At 42.3% G+C, this 25,907-nt stretch overlaps 1 protein-coding gene across 1 annotated transcript in view; it reads left to right on the top strand.

Annotated features, from left to right (window-relative positions):
• vps50 (VPS50 subunit of EARP/GARPII complex) overlaps positions 1-25,907 on the top strand; it is a 207,297-nt gene that overhangs the window by 86,262 nt on the left and 95,128 nt on the right. Inside the window, exons 14-17 of the mRNA XM_079523040.1 lie at positions 13,520-13,611; positions 14,582-14,676; positions 15,647-15,745; positions 20,458-20,548. Coding sequence (XP_079379166.1) covers positions 13,520-13,611; positions 14,582-14,676; positions 15,647-15,745; positions 20,458-20,548 — 377 coding nt within the window. The remainder of the gene's footprint in view (positions 1-13,519; positions 13,612-14,581; positions 14,677-15,646; positions 15,746-20,457; positions 20,549-25,907) is intronic.

Below are 25,907 nucleotides of genomic sequence, written 5' to 3'. Positions count from 1 at the left end.
ACCATTGTCTGTTGAAGGACTATTTGTCCTAATTAAAAGAATACAAATTATGCTAAATATCATTGGCCTTTCGGTTGTAACCCCTATTTAGAAAAAAAGCTGATGTTGGGAGATAAATATGACCCCAATAGCATAGAGTGCTCCCAAGGATAAACAATGCGAGAGCATGAACGATGAATGATGCATACCGTGTTAGTGCAATTTGACCTTTGCTTTTGTTCCTTGTTGCTAAGACAATTTAACAAAAGGCTTTCACTTTCAACCATGGATGTTCTTTAAAGTTCACAGAGACCACACCGTGGCCTGTATTAACTGCGTTTGTGCTCAAATTGAAACTCCCTCTGTGACACAAATGGATTTGCGTGGTGTCTTCAGTGACAATCTTTGACTCTGTAATCATCTCGGTCATATCAGGACACTGATGGCATGGCTTTGCAGGATCCTAGCCATCTATAAGAAGTAGTGTGTGTGTGTGTGTGCGTGTGTGTGTGTGTGCGCGCGCGTCTAATCTTGCTTTGCTGGACCGATCACTGTTTGTTCTTGAGTTCATGAAAGACTCTCATAGAGAGGCTGGCCACGTAATCGCAACATGCTGTCATCCATCCATCTGCTTTTATGTCTAATAAAGCAGATATGTCATGAAAATGTATTATCCATTTCTGAGCGGTCCCTCCACTCCATTATGCAGCCATGTGTGTCCCTACGTATTATGTGTGTCCCGGTGTCTGTCATTTCTCGACCGTTTCGGACGCGGGAAGACTCGCCGGAACAGGGCAGGCCCCCTGGGCGTGTTCCTTGGGGTCTGGATGTTCCGGAGACCCCCACACGGTAACTCAAAGGTTTTTCCAAATAATTATCAAAGTACAGTACAGAACACAGTACACTACAATACAGTACAGCACAATAACTATAACAATATTGTTATAGTTATTGTGCTGTACTGTATTGTAGTGTACAATTATATAATTGTATAGTTGCACCGCTCAGTTCACACAGGTGTGATCTTTTTTTAAATAAAAGGAATGCACTCAACAAATGGTATTGTGTGCGTTGATTAGAATTAGCGACCCTCTGCCTTCCCCTCGCTGGACCCTAAAAACTCTGGGGTTTGGAAGTCTTTCTGATCTGCAATGGAAACAGGCAAAACAGTGATATCTGCTGGCAAATCCCATTGACATATATGGGATTTTCTGTCTCTTACATCACAAACAGCAGAAAACTCAGAACACCTGTTTGAGCCAGAAACCCCCACACCACAGAAAATCTAATCTTTTTTTGAATGTCACAATCCCTTTAAGCAAGATTAGCTCTGCAACAACTATGATTGCATGGTTATCATGCAATTACCCAGCATCCCCTGGTGTACCTGCAACTCCTGCACAGTACAGTAGCTCCACCGGCAATTTGTTGATTGTCTACTGTGTCAACGCGCTGATGGCATTTCACTGTATAGTGAAAACCACTATGAACCTGTCCAGTACATCAGTGGTTTTCACTGTAGGTGAAAACCACTATGAACCTGTCCAGTACATCAGTGTAGGTGAAAACCACTATGAACCTGTCCAGTACATCAGTGGTTTTCAACCCTTTTCATATCCAGGGCCATGATTTATTCGCCATTTGGACCACCATTTGATGACACGTAGCCTCTCAGACCCCAAAACTAAAGAATATTTTTGTTGGTACCATTAGGATAGATAACAGGCAAAAATAACAATTACAACAATTACATTCTCTAATTGTGTAGACTTTGTGTAAATTAAGTAATGCTGATGTTTAACAAAAATGTAACTCGAGTTAAAGATCTATAAGGGTCCATTTGGTTACCAATTCTCCATCATTTAGCTGGGGACCACCTGGAACCCCCTCAAGGACCACTGGTGGTCCCCGGACCACTGGTGGTCCCCGGACCACTGGTTGAGAACCCATGCAGTACATGAATAATACTTTACATTTCCTTTTTTTCCCTGGTTTTTATAATTTATTTTAAAATACGATGATAGACTCCACATTGGATGTTTTGAATCTCTTTATAACATTATATTTTTTTTCAGTCTATAGCTGTATTTCGGTGTGTAGCTCTCCTCGGAGGCGAACCATCTGTACTGGTGCGTGCGTCCGTGCGCGCGTCTGTCCGCGGCTAATCTTACAGACCGCTGGAGCATTCAGCACCAAATGTCTTGTGCACGCTGCCAGTTGGCCATAGTAGTAACTGCAAATCCTTGAATTATTTTCCTCATATTGTGAATCTTCTTATGTCAACTGCATGAATATGGAGATGACATGGGCTGTCACGATTCGCCTAATCCACGATTCGATTCAACTTTCAATTTTAAGGTCACTATTCGATACGAGAAAAAGTTTAAAACCTCCTATTTTCAGCACAGAGCACTATATGATTTTTGTTTTTGTGACCGGAGGTCGCAGATGACTATGAAATCTTGCGTTGTTGTCACATAACCCACAATTCCCGTCACTCTGTTTTGAAGTCGCAATTCCCGCCACACACCCCAGGCAAGCCCCCAGGTCATCATGACATCACGTGACATCAGCCCCCCTGGTCAGACCATATCAAGACCCCGAGATACTTAAACTCATTCACCTGGGGTAATGTCTCATTCCCTATACCCGGACTGCACAATCCATCCTTCTCCTGCTGAGATTGGTACATTTCCACTCACTTCATAGCATTTGGTTATCTATCTACATCAGGGGTGCCCAAAAGGTAGATTGCGACCTACCAGTAGATCACTATGGTTGTGCAGGTAGACCACATGACATGGCTAAATATACAAAATCACACCCGTTTAGACCCGTGTGTGCCTACTTTCTTTTCCAGAGTGTTGCGCACAAACATGAGTATATCATTACAAGTTATTATACAAAATACCTTAAATACCTTACCAATTCCCATGTTCCCCTGCCCCTCCTATATTCAGCTTTTGGTTTCTGTCCACAAACTTTGTGCGACACAAACATTCAATTCCCCATGACAATGAATGGATCATTTACATCATATTGTCTTTGCGTCAGGATGATGCGCATGCACGCACGCACGCACACACACACACACACACAGACACAGAGACATGCACGCACACACAGAGACCCGCACGCCTGACTCATTGGGAAATAATGGGGCATGTGGTTCTGTCTATATTGGATAGAGCAAAGGTGATGCCTGCTGGGAGAGTGTAGTGGTTCATTCCTTCACGCTGCAACCCTGATGTATTGAACACATCAGTACAGGGTACCTTGCACTCCATCAGCATGTGAGTCATGATTCCACTACTTCTCTGCCTGGGTAACCCATTTTCATACAGTCTAGGTTGGCTCCGGGGGGGAAAAAGAGTTAAGCAATTGAAATTGATATTGACATTTTAGTTTCTAAATGCAGCTTTGCCCTCTATGCCCGCGGTACCCGCATACCTGACCAATTACCTAAAACATGGAGCGACTCCCACAGCCACAATACTACGAGGCAGCGAGAACAGCACCACCCATTTTCAAAACAAACATGGGTCAATTGTCCTTCTACAGCAGTGGTTCCCAAAGTGGGGTCCGGGTACCGCTAGGGGTCCTTGAGGGAGTTCCAGGGGGTCCCCAGCTAAATGATAATTAGGAACCAAATGGACCCTTATGGGTCTTTAACTCAAGAGTGTACAAATTAACGGGTGACAGGTCCAATAAATCAATCAATCAATCAATGGGTATGTGGGTTGATGGTGTGAAAATAGCCAGTTTGTGTATCTGTTTCACAGGCCAGCTACAGTATGTGGAGCATGGGGATCAGCATTGACATGTGCACTCGCTCCACTCCGGTATGAACAAACCACCAATTTAAAGGTGACAAGCATCAATTCACAAACTACAGACCCATCTCCCTGCTCCCACAATTCTCCAAAATACTCGAGAAACTATTTGTGACAAGACTGGACAGTTTTATAGATAAACACCAATTACTAAGTAATCACCAGTATGGTTTTAGAGCAGGCATGTCCACCTCGATGGCAGTGATGGAGGTAGTAGAAGCCATTTCAAGCAGTATAGACCGGAAGGAATACGCAGTGGGGGTCTTTATAGACCTAAAAAAAGCCTTCGACACCATAGATCACAAAATACTTCTTCAAAAAATGACGAAATATGGAATTAGAGGAGTTGCAAATAATTGGCTAAAAAGTTATCTCCATGAAAGGCAACAATATGTTCATTACAAAAATGTAGATTCTGACACACAAAACATCACACATGGAGTCCCCCAGGGTTCTGTACTTGGCCCCAAACTATTTATTATGTACATAAATGACATATGTGAAGCACTGACATCACTTAAATGTGTCCTGTTTGCAGATGACACAAGCTTATACAGCTCAGGAAAAGACCTAAAACAGCTTATGTGCACAGTGAAAAGGGAGCTTGAAGCAAACTATCGCTGAACTTAAGTAAAACAAAATATATGATCTTTAGTAATAAAATAATAGATAACACGGTAAAATTAACAATAAATGACATGGAAATTGAACGAGTACATGAAAATAAATTCTTAGGTGTCATAGTAGATAGTAAATTAAATTGGAAATCACATGTAGTAAACGTACAATCAAAATTTTCAAAAACAATAGCTATTATATAAAATAAATGACCTAGTAAATAAAGATTCACTATACACGTTGTATTGTTCCCTCATACTTCCATACTTAACGTATTGTGTGGAGGTATGGGGGAACATTTATAAAACTATAACAAAACCAATTTTCATGTTACAAAAAAAGGCCATAAGAATCATAAATAAAACTGAATATCTTGCAGCTACAAACCCACTATTCATCTGCAAACACACACTAAAATTCGAAGATATAGTCAACCTAAACACTGCAATAGTCATGTACAAAATAAATAAATAAATACTACCATTATCCATACAGGAGCTGTTTGAAATGAGAGAATCCCAGTACAACCTCAGGGGGACATGTGTATTAAAACAAAAAGGGGCAAGGACCAACACAAAGGGTAGATGTATATCCAAAATAGGGGTTGACTTGTGGAATAGCCTGGATAATGAACTAAAGCTATGCACATCACTTATCAAATTTAAAAAGCTATTTAAAGGTAGAGTATTAAATAGATATAAAACATTATCATAAGATCTTTATTACTATTATTATTATTATTATCATAAGATCATTATTAACACTATTAAACATTAACATAAGATTATTATCATAAGTCTAAAATGACTAAGTTTTTAAAAATGCCTTATTTATTTCTGTTTCCTTTGTATTATGTTTCTTTTCTTTGTATACATTTTGTATATTTGTTTATTTTCTTAAAGGCTAGGCAAAATAAGCTTCGGCTTCAGCCTAGACCTTTTCGGTGCTACCCCTTTGTAAAAAAAACTTTAATGCAAATGATGAAACTTAACATGTAAATGTAAAGCACCGAAATAAACTATTTATTCATTCATTCAAAGATTAAAGGTTGAAGGGGTTGTGGAGTCGAGTGGGGACTGCCCTTAAGTCAGACCTCTCTTTAGTCAGACCTGTGCTGCGGGTTACAAATCATCCCATAATTCCTGTGAGGTTAGGGGTTAGATTAGGGTTTGGGATAGTGTTAGTAATGGTCTGACCAAAGGGAGGTCTGAAATACCCATGCAGTGATTTTACTCACCATTGAAGACTTGCTTGGTTACAAATCGGTGTATTTTATGACTGCAGGCCTATATTTCATTACAGCTTTGCATTGTGCCTCTCCCTGAGTAAACACAAGTTGAGCTCTAGTCTAATCCCATCCGGGCCATGTACGGTAATACCATGTCTCCTTCCTGTAGTTTCTCAGACGCTGCCTGCAGTTTCTGGGTGGCTTTGCAGAGGCTAATCTAAGGGCTCAAGTACTAAAAAAAGTACTAACCCCCTTTACTGAAGGCATAGTAGTATTCTTCTTGGGGTTTGCTGTAATTGCACAAATTGCAAGTGCAACTTCATCCAAGACTCATGGAAAAGTCCAACTACAGGGGAAGTAGTTGGAGCAGTGGTTCCCAAAGTGGGGTCCGGGGGCCCCCCAGGGGTCCCTGAGGGAGTTCCAGGGGGTCCCCAGCTAAATGATGATTTGGAACCAAATGGACCGTTATGGGTCTGTAACTCTGAGAGTGTACAAATGGAACCAAATGGACCCGTTAGGGTCCAAAGAGGCTCATTAAGGGATCGGCGAACCTGCTCTGTGTGTGCTTGGCCTGAAAACACTGTTAAATACTATTCATTGACCACCAAATCTCTGACACACACACACACACACACACACACACACACACACACACACACACACACACACACACACACACACACACAAACAGTGACTCATACCGTTAGTCAGACGTCATCACCTCATGAGTTGGCCTTGATGTAGGAATGTCCATGTGGTGACTGGTGCTGGCTATTTAAACCCCAATCCTTAACTCTGAATGTCATGTAAGGTAGTCCCTTGATGGAAATTGACAATTATACGTCTCATTGCCTCCGATTGCCCACGTTATTAATCTCTGTGTCTTTGTGGTGATGCCCACACCTGTTGTGTCTTCATTTGCCAGGGCTATCGGCAGGTAAATTGCTTTTCTTACAGCCCTTGACAAGCTTTTCGTAAGCACCTCCATGCTAGTCTGCATCCTGACTCGCGGTGAAGGAATGAGCCTCAGTGCCAGGTCGAGGCAGCGATTCCATTAGTTTCACATGGCGGTCCCGATGAGGACTTTGGCAGAAAAGTGCCCTGGGTGATTTTCCAGTTTTCTTCTCAATGCACTTTATTTCTCTACTCTGTTTTGTTTTTTTCAAAGGAGTGTCAATTCCCTGCATCTTTGCTGCTGATAGATTTTTAGGACGGACAGTAAATCTTTCCCTGGCGCATCTTTGAACATTTTACGAGTAAGCTCCTTTGAGGGTGATCCCGTCCTTAAAAAGCTTTTTGCATTTAGAACTCTGCAACTTCACAGGGTCTAGGTTTACAATTCACTCTTGGAAATGTATTAAATTAAATTAGCATTGAACATCCGATCTCCCACTCCTAGCCTTATACGACCTACAGTTTTGCGTAATATTGAATTCTACTGTAAGTTAATAGTGATGTTCACCAACAAAACGTTACTTACTTTCCATTTACTCACCCTGTGATGGGTTGAATACAAGGAGAGTTTGTATCTGTACAACGGAATCGAAGATATTGAGACCAAGATTAACAGCCAGACTATAGCCAAATTCTGTTAAGAAACTCCAAAACAATGCTCATAGGATAGCAAAATAAATTGTATTTTAAACCTCCATTTTACTTCACCTCATTTTTTGAAAACAAAAACGTATTTTTTGTGGTGAGCAACTCCTTAAAAAGATGTTATCACAGTAAAGCCCTGATTCTTCCTCTAATGGATGTCCTGGTGGTGTACTGCCTGGACGTTCTGTTTTCTGTTTGTCTGCATCATTAGATCATTATCATGAAATGGGGCTGCCATTGCAGTTCTCCTTTCACTAAGCTTTTGCAGAGTTTTGCTAAGTCAAGGCCACTCTGCTGTGTAATGACTCATGTTTTTGGGACCAATGGATATAGATTGGGCTCCTGTGGGTGTATCTCCTGTGAGTCACTTAAGACTGTCACTCACAATTCTCTCCACACGCCCCAGATGTAGGCTACTTTTTAGGCAAAGGTTAAAGGGACACTTCACCCTTTTTTTCCAAAAAAAATGTGTTAATGACGTTTAAAAGATTTAGAACACCTTCCTGGGGCCTTTATGTGTGTGCAATGTCCATGATGAGATTAGCTCAGCCTCTGTGGGTAACGTACTGTATTGGTCTGCACACCAACCGCATGTATATATGCTGTGGTGGAAAGTAAGTAAGTACTCAAATGTTTTACTTAAAAACAGTATCAAAAGTATCAATACAGCAATATATAACTAGTAAAAGTCCGGAATTCAAAATGTAACTTTTTACAAAAGTATTAAAGTACCACAATTTAAGTTCTCATCATGCAGAATATGCCATTTAAAGTTTTCAAATGTACAAAAAATCACACCTGTGTGAAGTGAGGGGCGCTCTTATCATCGTACTGTACATCATCCATTCATTGTAAATGGGAATTTAATCTTTTTGTAGTATGAAAATAGCCAATTTGCTCGTCTACATATGACGTAAATTATCCATTCATTGTCAACACAACAGCATTTAATGTTTGTGTTAGGACGAGAATCTACACTATAGCTGAATATAGGAGGGGCTAGCACCCCTCAAAAATCTTGGAGAATTATATATTGAAAATAGCAGATTTTCAAATGGCCAAAATGAATATAGGGCGGAAGTGGTTAATGTATGTTTTGTCGCATAGCGCTCATGATTACATTAGATAATTGACACTGGGTGAAAAAAATGGGTTGCAAAATGGTGGGATAAAAAAATATAATGGAAAATGTATGTTTTGTCCTGATAATCAGAATCTACAAAGTAACTAGTAAGTAATGTTTTCAAATAGATGTGGTGGAGTAAAAGTACAATATTTGCCTCTTGAGGTGCAGTGGAGTAAAAGTATTGGAAATACTCAAGTAAAGTACAAATACCTCAACATTGTACTTGAGTATATGTACTTAGTTACTTTCCACCACTGCTGGTCTGAACACCAGCCGCGTATATGTGCGATGAAAATGTCAAACGGATCGGGGAAATAATCGTTTCTGACCGCGTGGGACCCGTCAAGAAGACCCTGATGTGCGCGCTTTATACGTATCAAGATGGAGTGGCCACCCAGTCTGTTCAAAGAGATGCCGTGAGGTCAAAGATATGGAGCCATCACTTATCAACGTGTCTGCAGACACCCCCGGCCTGTACCTCTTCATATAATCCCAGGGATTAACTGTATCTGCATCTCACGCTGCTTGAATACGACATTGACTTGTACATGAAAGGGCCTTTTTTTACCAGCTGCTATGCAATAGCAAGCTGAGTCTATCATATCATCGATGTGCAAGCTAGGCCTCTACCGAGTGGAATAGTAAGAGAGTGAGGACACTAACGTTGACCCCCATTGTAACAATGGAATGCGGAAGTGCTCATTCTATCTCAATGGGATAGTTCCAATGTTTGGAACTAGCCCATAGGCACCCGATGTGTGGATCAAAGCGTGTCACCGCTCTCTTACTATTCCACTCAGGTCCTCTAGTCCAGCTGGTTTTCTCATTGGCTGATGTGTGTGCGCAATGCAAATATGTCCGGGCGGAAACGACCGACTCTGAACACAATAGTTCCGCCTTAGAGAATTTTGGTTCCTATAACTAAACTACTCCGCTGAAACGGACACAGAGGCAGCTTTACCTCCACAGATAATAATAATGCAGCTGGTAATTAATTGATGTAGTTGTAAACAAGTGTAATGCTTTATCACAGTGTTGCCCACACAGTAACAGTTTTTGTTGTATTGACTTGTGCTTTCTTTTGAAATGTACCCATTTCGTTGACTAATACTATGACGGAAAATGTTCATCGACTACCTTTTTTCACTGACGAAAACTAAATGGAAACTAAACTACGATGACTAAAATGAAGACTAAATCTATTGACAATTTGGGTGGGTGTCTGGGTATGAGCACGAAAACAGCATGGTTGTTTTTCACCACCTGTGCGCAACCTAACGCACACACAAACACACACACACACACACACGCCACACGGTAACTCTGTCATTTCTCAACCGTTTCGGACGCGGGGCGGCTCGCCGGAACCGGGGCGGCACCCTGGGTGCGTTCCTGTGGGTCTGGAACTCACAACGCGTCGCAGCGCAACACGTTGTGAGCTTGTAGATTGGCTATTCAGCTATTTTCAGCAAGTGTAAGTGCTGCTGTTCATACAGAACCCAGACTTTGACTTAAGCCCTTTGCTCCTCTAGGGTGCATAGGCCGTTGACAAATGTCCTCCATTTCACTCGGCTTTTAGCCGTTCTTTCGAGATCTCCCCAGTTGAGCCCACTCTCTGCCATTTCTGCCTCGATACTTCTTCTCCAGCTGTTCCTGGGGCGACCTCGTTTCCTTTTTCCTTGGGGGTTCCATTTCAGGGCTTGTCTGGTGATGTTTGTCGCCGGTTTTCTGAGGGTGTGGCCAATCCAACTCCACTTTCTCTTTTGGATCTGTAAGTCAATGGGATCCTGGCTTGTTCTTTTCCACAGGTCCACATTGCTTACTTTGTCCCTCCACCAGATGTGGCATGTGTTAGTGAATGTTTGCAGCCTGTGTGTTGCGAGTGTTGTTGTCCTCCAGGTCTCGGCTCCATACAGCAGCACCTGTTTCACACTGGAGTTGAAGATGCGCATTTTGGTGTTGATGGAGATGTTCTTTGAGCTCCAGATCTAACTGAGCATGTTAAATACCACTCTAGCCTTGTTGGTTCTGCTTTTTATGTCAGTGTCTGTCCCTCCGGTGGTGTCCACAATACTGCCTAGGTAGGTACAGAACCCAGAGCCGGGCCTTAATGTCGCTGGGTTCTGTATGAACGGCAGCTCATACAAATATAAATGCTTTCATCACACAGTCTGGAGCAACGGAAGCTCTGATCATCAGTCAAATTAAAATATAAAACGTGGAGCCTCCTCCCCACTTCCGTTTCGTCTTTACAGTCGCGCAGGTTTATGCTAATATACTGTAAATATAAATCATCTAAGCATCTATACATTGCTTCTTATCAGACATGGAAATAAAAAAGTAAAATGTAAAGATATTTTTAATTTTTTTTGCGAACGGAAATGGCTGCTTCCTTACTCGGATTTAGTAGTTCCAGTGTAGTGTAGTTCCAGTCTCTATATATAGCATTCAGGAGGTGTAGTTCCAGACTCTATATAACATTCAGGAGGTGTAGTTCCAGACTATATAGCATTCAGGAGGTGTAGTTCCAGACTCTATATAGCATTCAGGAGTTGTAGTTCCAGACTCTATATAACTCAGGAGGTGTAGTTCCAGACTATATAGCATTCAGGAGGTGTAGTTCCAGACTCTATATAGCATTCAGGAGGTGTAGTTCCAGACTCTATATAGCATTCAGGAGTTGTAATTCCAGACTCTATATAACATTCAGGAGGTGTAGTTCCAGACTCTATATAGCATTCAGGAGGTGCAGTTCCAGACTCTATATATAGCATTCAGGAGGTGTAGTTCCAGACTCTATATATAACATTGAGGAGGTGTAGTTCCAGACTCTATATAACATTCAGGAGGTGTAGTTCCAGACTCTATATAGCATTCAGGAGGTGTAGTTCCAGACTCTATATAACATTCAGGAGGTGTAGTTCCAGACTCTATATATAACATTGAGGAGGTGTAGTTCCAGACTCTATATATAACATTGAGGAGGTGCAGTTCCAGACTCTATATATAACATTGAGGAGGTGCAGTTCCAGACTCTATATAACATTCAGGAGGTGTAGTTCCAGACTCTATATATAACATTGAGGAGGTGTAGTTCCAGACTATAACATTGAGGAGGTGTAGTTCCAGACTCTATATATATAACATTGAGGAGGTGTAGTTCCAGACTCTATATATAACATTGAGGAGGTGTAGTTCCAGACTCTATATATAACATTGAGGTGTAGTTCCAGACTCTATATATAACATTGAGGAGGTGTAGTTCCAGACTCTATATAGCATTCGGATATTGTGGAATAGTTGTCTGGCTACGCGAGACTACCACATCCTGAACGGTCGATACACCACCACTCAATTTCCACCCGATGACGGCATACTTCAAATCAAATTGTATTTAAATAGCACATTTCCGACAACCAAGGTCGAACCAAAGCACTAGTATATTAAAATACAAACAGACAAGGACAGAGAAAATGGATTACTTTATGGCAAGGGCTTAAGTTTCCTAATGTACGTTTCTGTCTGTCTGTCGCACGCAGCGGCTGTCTTTTCTTGGATGTGTATTCTTGTCCTGTTTTTGCCTTCTGTCAGTCTTCTATCTCTGGAGACTCTACTGTCTGTGACCCTCCTCTGCTTATCGTGCAACGTCCGCCACTGCAGAATATCATCTCCGAGTCTAGCAGTCTCTCCAGAATCGGTCGTCCACCGAAACAGCCATTGAAGGGCAGGGCCGCTGAGGGACACGGCTGAGCGTGTCAGATGACTAGACTAGATGTCTTTGCCTTAGTGTGCCTATCACTACACCTCACTTAACTGTTTATGGCACCGAATCAAACCAATATCTTTCTATTTGCCTTTTATATCAGCCGTGTGATTGCTAATTTATTCATCTTCTGTCCCGGGTTTGTTTCTGTCTTTCGTCCATTCAAATGATTTCCTAAGAGAAATTCCCTAGAGCACGGGTTCCCAACCTGGGGGTTGTGACCCCTAGGGGGGTCCAGAAATTATTTTGGGGGGTCCCAAAAAAAAGGAAAAAAACGTTTTTTTTTTACAACTGAATAGCTGGAAAATGGAAATTTAGAGTTTACATAATACATATCTAGTACACAACTTTCCTTAATGATTATATCTGGTTTCAGTATTTATTTATGATGTATCTTCTCTATTAATAAGGTTATTGTAGCGGTCAACCCCCGGAAATGCTTTGGCCATGTCTCGTGCCCCCCGCCCCTTTCCCGGGGCGGGAAAGGGCTATTCCCGCTATTGCTATTTAATTAATGGTTCACATGCAGGTTCAGGTTTCCGTTCACTAATATATTGTTGTAGGCTATATTAAATGAATAAATACTTTAATCATTTCAATCAGCGCATCCCCGGCCGACAGGTGTGAAGTGTGAACGGTTTGGGGGACCATTTAAAACAAAGGCGGCTTGCATGCTGTGGTTTACTAACCAGAAATGTGCATGCACAAGGCTGGAAGTTAAACTGGACCAGCTCTAAACTGACTGAGCCACGGGGTAGGGAGGCAGTCTAATATACAGTAATGTCATAAACGTGCATGCAGGTCACGACAGTGACAGAGACAGACAGAACAGGAGCGGAGGAGGAGATGCAGCTATTTGCAAAACAGCATTTGTCACGGGCTGTGCGTGTCCAAAATCATTCCAATGACGTGAGCAATGTTATATAATTAATGCTTCACAGAATCACAGGTTCAGGTTTTCGTTCACTAATCATGTTGTATATTAAATGAATAAACACTTTAATAATTGTATATACAACTAACAACACTCAGTGACAGTTGCTTGCGCGTGCGTGCGTGCGTCTGTGTGTGTGTGTGTATGCGAGGGGGGCGTGAGGCGGGCAGCAAGGCAACGCGGGAAACGTTTATATTGACTTTTTTCGTCATGTAACTATGGTTTCCAAGGTCGTACTGCAGTTGTTCATGTCGCAAAAACGAGGGCGAGGCTTGATTTCATAGGGCGTGCCAGATCAGGAAGGATCAGCTGTTTGCGATCACTTTATAAATGCCTTGGCGACGTGGGTGTACTACGAAACCTACACTCGAATTTGGGGCAGATTTTACACTCAATTGATAAATGAGGGCCTAAGTGTGTTGTTGTGTTTGTCCCTCAGACGGCGGCGGAGCGAGCGAGGCTGACGATTCGGCGGTGGACCGCACCTACGTGAAGAAGAAGTTGGAGCATGGACTGTCACGCATCTGGCAGGTTAGGGAAGATGGCACCCAACGATATACTATCGCTCGCTGTTAGGGAAGATGGCACCCGACTATATACTATCGCTAGGTTAGGGAAGATGGCACCCAACTATATACTATCGCTAGGTTAGGGAAGATGGCACCCAACTATATACTATCGCTAGGGAAGATGGCACCCAACTATATACTATCGCTAGGTTAGGGAAGATGGCACCCAACTATATACTATCGCTCGCTGTTAGGGAAGATGGCACCCAACTATATACTATCGCTCGCTCTGGCAGGTTAGGGAAGATGGCACCCAACTATATACTATCACTAGGTTAGGGAAGATGGCACCCAACTATATACTATCGCTAGGTTATGGAAGATGTCACCCAACTATATACTATCGCTCGCTCGTTCTTGATCTTTGCAGCACTGATTTCATTCACATTGTGAGTGTGTAGGTCGGATATCTTTTTTCAGGTATAGATCGGGCCTGATGTGATCATACTTTCTTATCTTCTCTCACAATTTGGTCTCTTATAGTGCTCATGATCTCTCAAGTCGTGATGCTACTTACATTTGCACTGTGCTGCTAGTTGATGTTGTCAACAGTAATGGATGTGCCCACTCTTATCTGTTGCTTTCGATCGCCTTTATGTCCAATTATGTCCATGGCTGGAACTATCCCATTGAGATGGAATGAGCACTTCCACATTCCATTGTTAAAATGGGAGTCAACGCTAGTGTCGCCACTCTCTTACTATATTACTCTGGTCCCAGATGGCATTTCTGGTGAAAACCAGCTTTATTCCAATGCTGTCAATAGCAGATCTACAAGCTCGTAGTGCGGCACAGAGTGCCGCGCTACGAGCTTGTAGATCTGCTATTTTTCAACAGCTAAAGTTTCAAATAATGGTTAAAGTGGTTCAAAGCTTTGAGGTGACACGGATGCGTTCCCGTCCTTAATGGATTCATGTCTCTGTTGTGTCCAGGATGTCCAGCTGAAGGTGAAGGTGTACATCCTGGGGACGGACATGTCCACCTTCAAATACGACGACTTTATTGTGGTGCTGGATGTCATCAGCAGGTGGGTCGGAGGTCAAAGACAGAATATTGTTAAAAGGAAAACTTTTTTTCAACCAAGATTAATGTTTTAGGTTGTTCTATGCCTGAAGGTCCGGAGGGACCGAAACGTTGCCTTATTAAAAGTAATAATAATAAAAATCACACCCGTGTGAACTGAGTGGTGTAAGCTCTATACGTCAGCTGATCTGTTGGAGGAGGAGGAGGAGGAGGAGGCCATACTGTGTGTCTTATGCTCTATACGTCAGCTGATCTGTTGAATGTGGAGGAGGAGGAGGTGGTGGCCATACTGTGTGTCGTATGCTCTATACGTCAGCTGATCTGTTGAATGTGGAGGAGGAGGAGGAGGTGGCCATACTGTGTGTCGTATGCTCTATACGTCAGCTGATCTGTTGAAGGAGGAGGAGGAGGAGGCCATACTGTGTGTCGTATGCTCTATACGTCAGCTGATCTGTTGAATGTGGAGGAGGAGGAGGAGGCCATACTGTGTGTCGTATGCTCTATACGTCAGCTGATTGTTGTTTATGACAAACGCATATTATTATTATTATTATTATTACGCATATTATTATATATACATTTTAATACATGGCTAAAACACACCCAAAAATCCATCGTGGTACTTTCTCACCCAATATTATCCTCTCCCGTCATCGACATTTTCCCTTTTTGTCTGTTGAAGGTGAAATGCCATGAAAAAAACTATAATATTTTAACCCTCAACTCAACAAGGGGAACTATGAGAAAAGCAAAGCCTTGCAACTCAACTCACTTTTGTAATGCTCCAAGTATGTATTCACAATCACAGCAGGCAGGACATACAATGCCTACAATGCCTGCTGTGATTGTGAATAAAACCTTTGCTTTTCTTCATGATATCTGCACCAAGATCGGAGGACGTGCGCTGTTGTATTTTATTCTGATAGTATTTTACATGAACACACAATAATAATGTTCTCCGTGTCCTCGTCAAGGCTGATGCAGGTGGGAGAGGAGTTCTGTGGCAGCAGGTCAGAGGTGCTGCAGGAGTCCATTAAGCGGCAGAGCGTCAACTACTTCAAAAACTACCACAGGTGAGCTCGGTGCCTTCTTTGCCACCAGTGTCGATTTGGACAGCACATTTTGATTTGTTTTAGTCACTCAGTCTTTGGAGTAAAACTTCATTTAGTTTCAGTCATATTTTAGTCTGAACGTCTGAAATGTTTCAGCGTTAGTCTAGTTTTATGTCGACTAAACATACGATTTTAGTCAACTAAATCTGCGGTTGATTTAGTCGACTAAAATGTATTTAGGCGGGCCTTGATGCCGTCGTAATGGCTGATTTTACACTTGCTGAAAATAGCCGAACTACAAGCTCACAACGCGTCGCGCTGCGACACGTTGTGAGCTTGTAGATTGGCTATTTTCAGCATGCAACCAAGTGTGAAATGACTTGTCTTTTACTTATACTCTATCTGTTGTCCACTAGTCCCTTCCTAACATTCTATTTTTTATTTGTTGACGAAATTGTCAATTATTATTATTATATAATTAGTCTTAGTTTTAGTCATCATAGCTTAGTTTTAATTTAGTTTCCATTTAGTTTTTTTCAGTGGAAAAAGGTAGTCGAACATTTCCTGTCATAGTTTTAGTCGACAAAATCAACACTGAACAGGAGGGTATCTCTCTCTCTCTCTCTGTTTGTCTGTCTGGAGCTAATCTCGCAAGCTGCTCAAGCGATCAGTGCCACATATCTTGTGTCACTAGGCTAATGTACAATGACAGTGATTTTTGTTCATATTAAAAACAAAAAAAACAATCAAGGGTACTGCAGAAAATCGACGCCCTAAAGTTTCCTAAACAAACAGTGACATGAGCTACAGCCAATCAAATTACTTCAAAACAAACAGTGACATGAGCTACAGCCAATCAAATAGTGACATGAGCTACAGCCAATCAAATTACTTCAAAGCAAAGTGATGGAGAACTAACTATTATGTGTCATGCCGCATTACATTTTTACCTTCCTTCTTTTTGGGCCAAACATATTGAAAAACTTAAGAAAACACATTTTTATTTTGAATAGATTTCTAATCTATATGCAGACAATGTTAAACCTAAAAATGCAATGGTACATTTACAGAAAACACTTCCTTCAACTAATCTATATTTTAATTCATGAGATGACAGGGTTCTTGGCAGATCCCTCCAGTGAAAGTCAAACATCCAAGTTGCCTCCTCTTGGGGGCAGTGATTGCTTCTCAATACCAACATGTCTTGGAGAGGAAATAGGATGATTAAATTCAACAAATTGTGCTGCTGCTGCTGGATAATGCATGTTTTTTTGGATCAAATATTGCTTCTCCGTTCAGCAGTGTGAGTTACCAGTGCTCTACTTATGGTCCTGCCAACACACAATATAACTTACCACAAGCAAGCAGAGGTGTAATTGCACAGTACCCTCAGAGTGCTTACATCACTCGCTGCCTGCTGCCACTCACATGAATATGCATGTCGGCCGCATTACCAGGTGGTAATTTGATGGCGTGATTGATTGGGTGTCACTGACAACGATGTTGAAACATCAGGTGTGTGTGTGTGTGGGGGGGGGGGGGGGGGGAGGTAGATGTGTGCGTGCGTGAGTGAGTAGTGTTACAGTACGTTTCAACAGCGGGCGACAGCCAGACGCATTTTCCGGAAGTGCATTATTTGTCAATGGGACCCGGCAACTACTGGCGATAGCAGGCGAACAGGCGATGGTCGAACAGTGGGCGTAGGAACGTCGCCCGAAAAGATGAAAATAATTCATCTTTTGGGCGACGTCGTCCGGCGATAGTGGGCGATTGGGTTGCCAATGAAGTTAAAACGCACTGTCAAGATTAGATGGCGGGTCTGTGATATACAGTAGGAGGGGCCTGTGATATACAGTAGGAGGGGCCTGTGATATACAGTAGGAGGGGTCTGTGATATACAGTAGGAGGGGTCTGTGATATACAGTAGGAGGGGTCTGGGGTCTGTGATATACAGTAGGAGGGGTCTGGGGTCTGTGATATACAGTAGGAGGGGTCTGTGATATACAGTAGGAGGGGTCTGTGATATACAGTAGGAGGGGTCTGTGATATACAGTAGGAGGGGTCTGTGATATACAGTAGGAGGGGTCTGTGATATACAGTAGGAGGGGTCTGGGGTCTGTGATATACAGTAGGAGGGGTCTGTGATATACAGTAGGAGGGGTCTGTGATATACAGTAGGAGGGGTCTGTGATATACAGTAGGAGGGGTCTGTGATATACTGTAGGAGGGGTCTGTGATATACAGTAGGAGGGGTCTGTGATATACTGTAGGAGGGGTCTGTGATATACAGTAGGAGGGGTCTGTGATATACTGTAGGAGGGGTCTGTGATATACAGTAGGAGGGGTCTGTGATATACAGTAGGAGGGGTCTGGGGTCTGTGATATACAGTAGGAGGGGTCTGTGATATACAGTAGGAGGGGTCTGTGATATACAGTAGGAGGGGTCTGTGATATACTGTAGGAGGGGTCTGTGATATACTGTAGGAGGGGTCTGTGATGTACAGTAGGAGGGGCCTGTGATATACTGTAGGAGGGGTCTGTGATATACTGTAGGAGGGGTCTGTGATATACAGTAAGGAGGGGCCTGTGATATACAGTAAGGAGGGGCCTGTGATATACAGTAGGAGGGGCCAACCCATGTAGGGCTTCATAAACACACAGGAGAATCGTGACCACTTAAACCCGACATACTTTGTTGGCCTGGGTCACCACCCGGGGGTCATTTTCCCCCCTCTACACTCAAATCCCTCAAAGCCTCAGTTGCTCTGTCTGCGGAGAGGCAAATAAAACAATATGAAACGGACATTCACCGACGTGTGTGCTGGCTGTTTCATTATTGGGTCAATGGGTCATGCACCTTGAGACTTTTGTTTAATCTGGAGTTTGGCAGGCGTTCCGCTTTGCACTTTGCAGTGCTTTCTTACTTTATAAATACTAGACGTGTACGTGCCCGTCGGCCACCGACCTACTTGAGAAGGATGCAACTTTGGGACCTAATAATAAGACCTAAGTCAACTTGTCATAGCACCCGTTTTAACTGTCTGTCTGTGTCCCACAAATTGTAATATATTACAAGTGAGATTTAAAAGGTAGGGCATCAGATAATGGATAACCTTTGATACTAGTCCATCTAAACAACAATATTGGTTTATTTTTTTTTCTTCCATATAACTATATTGAAATTACTTAAAATTAGAAGTTTTGAAAACACACATGCACACATGCGCACGCACACACACACAGTCTTGTCACCATGCATCATGTTCACATTAGGGGTGATGTATGTGTGACTTGGGTGCCGCAGTCCATGAAGCGATTCTTTACGAGGGAACCTTGACTGCCAGCCCAGTAGACCACCAAGCCACTGGGGGGGTGTAATGGTGGCCCGCGGGTGTGCACTACACACACACACACACACACACACACACACACACACACACACACACACACACACACACACACACACACACACACACACACACACACACACACACACACACACACACACACACACACACACAGTAATGACATTCAACTATGATGATGAGTTAACACAGTGGGGAAACCTTTTTCCCATTTATATGCCATTGATTAGATTCTTTCTCTGCCTTTGGTTTCAACGATTGAACGACCTTCGTGTTCTCTCAAGTGAACCCTCTTTTCTTGTTTTAGAAAGACTTTCCCAAAGAGACGGCGGGGCCAGAATGGCTTTGTTTAAATAGAGTTGACTAAGCAGCATGACGGCATAATCCTTTTAACTCCAAAGGTGGGAGAAATCCAATTGATCACAGTGCAGTATTTCTCTCTCTTGTATCTCCTTGGTTTAGGTTTTTTTTATTCTTTTTTTATTATTTATTATTATTTTTGCAATGCTGCACCCCCTGATCTGCTTCCAACCACTGCAAGGACTGAGGGGGTGGCTGACACCTCCCACCTGCCCTTATGCTGACTCTACTGGCATTTCACACATCATCAGATATTGACCAGTCAGCTCACTGGGGGGACATGAAACGCACATCGCGACATGAAACGCACGCACACTCTGCAGAGTCTGCACACACAGTCATGCACTGTGTCCCTTTTTCCAAGGGGTGGAAAGTAGCTAAGTACATTTACTTAAGTACCGTTTTGAGGTATTTGCACTTTACTTGAGTACTTCCAGTTTCCAGTGCTTTTGCTTCTACTCCACTACATCTCAGTGGCAAAAAGTTTACTTTTATGCCACTACAATTTTTCCATCACTGCACTGCACTTTCCCAGGCTGTCGGTGACCTTTGCAGGTCAAAGCAGCACTGTCCAGTGCGTTTTGGGGGATATATACAGTACAGCCAATGCTGGAAAGTAAATTGCATGGAGGTCATTACATCTGTGGAAGCTGAGATCCTGTCACCCCCTCTTTTTTTTTCTTTTCTTTTCTTCTGTACATGTCTTTGTGTTAGGGATGCACCAAATTATTGGCCGATACCAATGTTTAAAATAAAATGCTCAGAATCTACAGCTTGGTAGACAGATAACCAACACACCAACATAGAATCTACAGCTTGGTAGTCTACAGATAACCAACATACATACTATAATCTACAGCTTGGTAGACTACAGATAACCAACACACCAACATAGAATCCACAGCTTGGTAGACTACAGATAACCAACACACCAACATAGAATCTACAGCTTGGTAGACTACAGATAACCAACCACCTTCCTGTGGTCTCTCTCCAAACCCCATGCAGAGCACGACTGGAAGAGCTGCGCATGTTCCTGGAGAACGAGACGTGGGAGCTGTGTCCCGTCAAGTCCAACTTTAGCATCGCCCAGCTGCATGTAAGTACCAATCAGGGGCGCACGAATACCATTATGAAATCATATCCGATTATTTGCAGGGTCATATCTGACGATACCGATTCCGATACCGATATTATGACGTTATTATATTTATATTTAACTCATTGCGGAATTTTCTTATTTTAAATGTTTGGTTAGCTGATGAAAGTACATGGTAAGCCCCGCCTCCCCACTAACAGCTGACACTCTTAAAGAGACAGAGACTGGCTTTTCTGCGAGTACAAAGCCATCGGCGGTCATGTCATTATTGCATTTTCAATATCGCTGAAAATAATAATAATAATAATAATAATTACTTCAAGACCGATCCGATACCGATATTGGCATTTTTATGGCCGATTATGATGCGCTACCGATTAACCCATTTTGGGCGGGAACCCCTTTTGGTGTTTTAAGCATTATGTTATACTTTAGCTATTGAAAAATAGCAGATCTACAAGCTCACAAGCTTGTAGATCTGCTATTTTTGAAAAATCGTGAAAATGCGGCACAAATCTTTTAATATATATTCTTTCAGAGCGAACTTTTAACTCATATCTTTGCTTCTGGAGGGGTTCCTGGAACAACGTATTTTCAGACGGGGAGTGGTGGCCAATTACATATCATGTTTGGGGTCCTTGACATGAAATATTGAGCTCCACTGATATAGAAACATAGGGTTTTTCAGAAAACTGAAAAACCCTATGTTAACTCTCAGAAAAAAGAGTTACTGTACCACGGTGACATTTGCATTTGAGAACGAATCACAGGGGTCCACACGTGTGTGTGTGTGTGTGTGTGTGTGTGTGTGTGTGTGTGTGTGTGTGTGTGTGTGTGTGTGTGTGTGTGTGTGTGTGTGTGTGTGTGTGTGTGTGTGTGTGTGTGTGTGTGTGTGTGTGTGTGTGTGTGTGTGTGTGTGTGTGTGTGTGTGTGTGTGTGTGTGTGTGTTCGTGTCCGTTTGAATGCATGTCTTGTCAGCTGTATGAGTCAGAGTCAGCGGGGGGTATATACATAATGCCGAAATTTACACATCACATTAACATCAAAATGGGAAGAAGATGAGCGTGTTGTGTCCTACTGTATACCCCACACTGTGCCGCGTACAATTTCATTTTCTATGACTCATAAACATTACCACCATCGTATATGATTAATCCATTTAGACCTGACACCAGCTTCTACAAATGTCTTCTTAATCATGGCAGTTTTCTGAAGAACCTATGTTTCTGTATCAGTTGGTTCTCAAACCTTTTCATATCAAGGACCTTTTTCATATCGACCTTTTCGTATTCGTCCGCGGACTCCAATCTGAAAATATGTTGTTCCAGGGACAAAACCAAAGATTTGAGTTAAAAATGTTTTGCTGTGAAAGAATATTATATTCAAAGATTTGCACACATTTTCAAGATTTTTCAAAATTGGCAGACCTAGAAGCTCCGTAGTGCGACACTCGTTGCCGTGTGCCGCGCTACGAGCTTGTAGATGTGCTTTTTTTCAACAGCTAACGTTTAACATAATGGTTAAAGTGGTTAAAAGCTAGACTGTGACACAGGTGCGTTTCCTCAGGTCTAATTGGGTTAAATCTGACATGAAGCAAGTCTGCTCTATACCAGACTTGGGGGGGGGGGGGGGGAGTTTCCCCGGTTAAACATCCCCGGTTAAACACAGCGCGTGGAAGGAACACGTTATTCCGACCAGTTCCTTTCCCCTCCATCAGGCGCCCCGGCTGGCCAGGGGGAGGTAGTTTAGAGACCAGGATTACTGCATGTTTTTTGTGAGGGTAGGTACCTCATGCAAACTCCAAGGCCCTTTCGCCAACCCCGCCTCGGTTATGGGCACTGATGACACGGAGGAGAGAACGCGCCCACAGAATCCCCAGCGGGAATCGAACCCAGGACAATTTACAATTTAGGCATTTAGCAGACGCTCTTAATCCAGAGCGATTTACATTAAGCAAGAACAAAAAGCATGGGAATACATCACATATATAAAAAGCATTTATCAAGAAACATGCGTAAGCTAAGAACGTAACTAGAACATATCTATATATAATGACACTATACATATAAGATATACATATATACATATATACTATGCTGTCGGTAGTGCTGTGAGGCGACAGCAATACCGACTGTGCCACCGTGCCCCAAATACTCGCTTTACTTAAGTAAAAGTGTCAATACTGCAATGTAGAAAATTTTACTCATGTACAGTACTTAAGTAAATGTACTTAGTTACTTTCCACCACATGGTATACATACATCATCGCCGAATACCACAGCCGCTCGCATTGAGTTCAGCTGACTAAAAATACAAGGAAAGGTAGATAATCTGGAAGACCAATATGGCAAGAAGATAAATGGAGTGAACTAATAGCGAATCTTTTTGCATTCAGCGGTATCTTCAGGCTAGTCACGAGTTTGTGTGAACCAGTGTTGGTTTTAGACAGCAAATTTTGGTTTTAGTCATAGTCTCTTGAATAGTTTTCATTTAGTTTTGGTCACATTTGTCACCTTGAATGTCTTGTGTTAGTCTAGTTTTAGTCGACTAAATATCATAAGATTTTATTCAACTAAATCTACAGTTGATTTAGTTGACTAAAATGTATTTTGGCGGGCCTTGAATGCCGTCATAATGGCTGATTTTACATTTGCTGAAAATTGCCGATCTGCTATTTTTAAGACCTCTTGTCCACTAGTCCCCTTCCCAACATTTTAGTCTAGTTTTTATTCGTTGACGAAATTGTCAATATATTTAGTCTCAGTTTTAGTCATCATAGCTGAGTTTTCATTTAGTTTCCATTTCGTTTTCGTCAGTGGAAAAAGGTAGTCGACGAATTGTTTTTGTCATAGTATTAGTCGAATAAATCAATCATGGCTCTTCGTCACCCCTTTTTGCAAAGCATCCACTTTTTCAAAAGTTACTGGAATAATACAGTACCTTACTTCAATGGTTCCGAAACGCTAAACAAGTCCTCGGGATTTTGTGTAAACTACATATTATTTATTGCACTATACAACTATACAAGAAGTTATGAATTATGAAAAAAATAAAAAAAATTATAAATACAGACGATCCGGGTACTCAAGAGTACAGCCTTTATTTAGCCCATTTAGGACACTTGTACACATTTGTACACATTTTCACGATTTTGCAAGAATAGCAAATCTACAAGGTGATAGCGCGGCACTCGGTGCGCTTGTAGATCTGCTATTATTCAACAGCTAAAGTTTAAAATAATGTCTGACGTGGTTACACAGTACTAAAGCGACACAGCAGTCATAACTGGGTTAATTAAAAGGCAATTCCAACACGTTTCGACCAAGAGAGGTCTTTGTCAGGGCGAAAATGAGTTATGAATTATCTGTTGTGCACTCATTTCTCATTACAGAGGCAAATTCCATCACAGTATACAGTATTGGCCGTGTCATAATTATGTATTTTGTTCCGTAATTAAATATGTTATGAGCTTGTACATCGGCCTAATTTCAAATCAAATTACAGTATATGCTAAGTAGGTGGAGTAATGCCTCGATATCATGGGGGAAATGATTGAGCGGGCTAAGTGGGATGGCAATTTGTTGCTGACATTTGCACTGGCGGGTCTCATACTCTCATTGCTCCATGTGAATACTCTTTCATCCATCGATGAGCACTGAGAGACTGATTAATAATGTCATTGTTTGAACTCTGAAAGAGCACCGTGTGTTCCGAGTGAGTTATATTAACTCTGCATCACTCTACTGTACTCTCACATAGATTTCAATTCCGTTATTTGCAGTAACCACTTTATTATTGTCACCGTTGTGACATGCTTCGCGAGCATTGCGTCTATTTATCTTTCAGTTCTTATTCGACATTTTCAAATGAAGGGAAATTGAGTCCCTATTCATTCTAACGGAGGGGGTGGAACGGTGCGGAGTGCTTCCTGCTCCGTTCTGTTGTTGTGGTTTTCAACACTACAACACGCAATTACACCGTTTTAACCCGGATTTAACCCAAGCAGCTCAGCAGTAGCCTGGTTAATAAACCAGACCGAATCAGCCGTTGGCAAAAAAAAGTTGCCTACCAGCGGATTACGGTCTGGCGAGGCTCAGTAGCACGCCTCTTTCCTACAGCAGAGAACAGGTCGGACCAATCGGGACACGGTATGCAATATAGGCGGGCTTTGGTACAGTGACGTTCAATGCTTGAGACCTTTGACTGACAGTAGCTCTGACCAATTGCGTCAAAGAGAAAATGTTCCCCGGGAAATGAAATCCAAGTGGAGCCAGCCCAGACTGATATACCGCGACAGTGTTGTGTGATATTAGTCTGGCTTATTAGCCAGGCTAGCTCAGCAGCGGTCGGTGCAGTGGCTGTTCAATGGTAACTTTAAACATAGGCAGTCTAGCCTGAAAGACGGCCATAAATGCTCCGCAGTCAACCTGTTAAAGATATAAAACGTTGCTAGGCAACACCTTGCACACAGCTGTTTTGCGCATGCCATGCACACATCATTAAAGGTGATATAGACAAGTTTTCAGCCAAAATTTAAAATATATATAAATGTATTTTGTTGGCCTTTTCCCCCTCTATCTTTCCCTATATTATGATGCTGAGGTGTTCTCCTGCAACAGCACACTCCCCCTTTGTCCCCCTGTGGCTGAATGCACTGTTTACATCCACTACAGTTTACTAGACGGGACGTCGGAGGGGATTTAAACTTTTAGCCAATTGCAGCGCGAGGCTGTGACGGTGTGTTCAACCCAGCAGTATTATAATGAAAACGCGATGCGATTTCAATTGTAATGTATAATATTATCCCCATATCTTAGTTTCACTAACATTGTTCATGTGAAATAGTATGTTTAGGATTTAATATGTAAGCCTATTGAAATTATGAGAATCGCTATGTATAGTGCATGGTTGGGTGGTGTGAAACTAGTGAACAACACCAGCAACAAGCACCTCTCAGAACTCGGAGGATCCTTAGTCACAGAACGACTCGGACCCCAATAAAATCTCCTGGTTAGGCCTACATCAATATCGTTCATGTGGAGTGGGTTGTATGTGCTTATTTGTTGAAATGGTGGAATTGGAAGTGAGTAATAGTATCATTTCACCAGCCACGACCACCACGGCGACTGCCTGCCGGCCGGCTTGAAGCATGCATTCAACCCGTGTTCGCCAGCGGTGACAGGCTAGCCGTCGCGGATCATCATAGCGATTTTTCTTCATTGCAATGAATAACCGTGGACAGAGTAGTTCACATGAACGATGCTGTAGTGGCTGGGGCATTTGAGGGGCAATATGTTTTATATGCACGATTACAAATAAAAGAGAATTGAATTAAGAGCCAGTGAGTCTCCTCCTCCGC

The sequence above is a fragment of the Electrona antarctica genome (genome assembly GCF_951216825.1).
Source record: "Electrona antarctica genome assembly, chromosome: 15".
Classification (NCBI taxonomy): Eukaryota; Metazoa; Chordata; class Actinopteri; order Myctophiformes; family Myctophidae; genus Electrona; species Electrona antarctica.
Note: the sequence above shows the minus strand (reverse complement) of the source record. Positions and strands in the feature narration are given on the sequence as shown.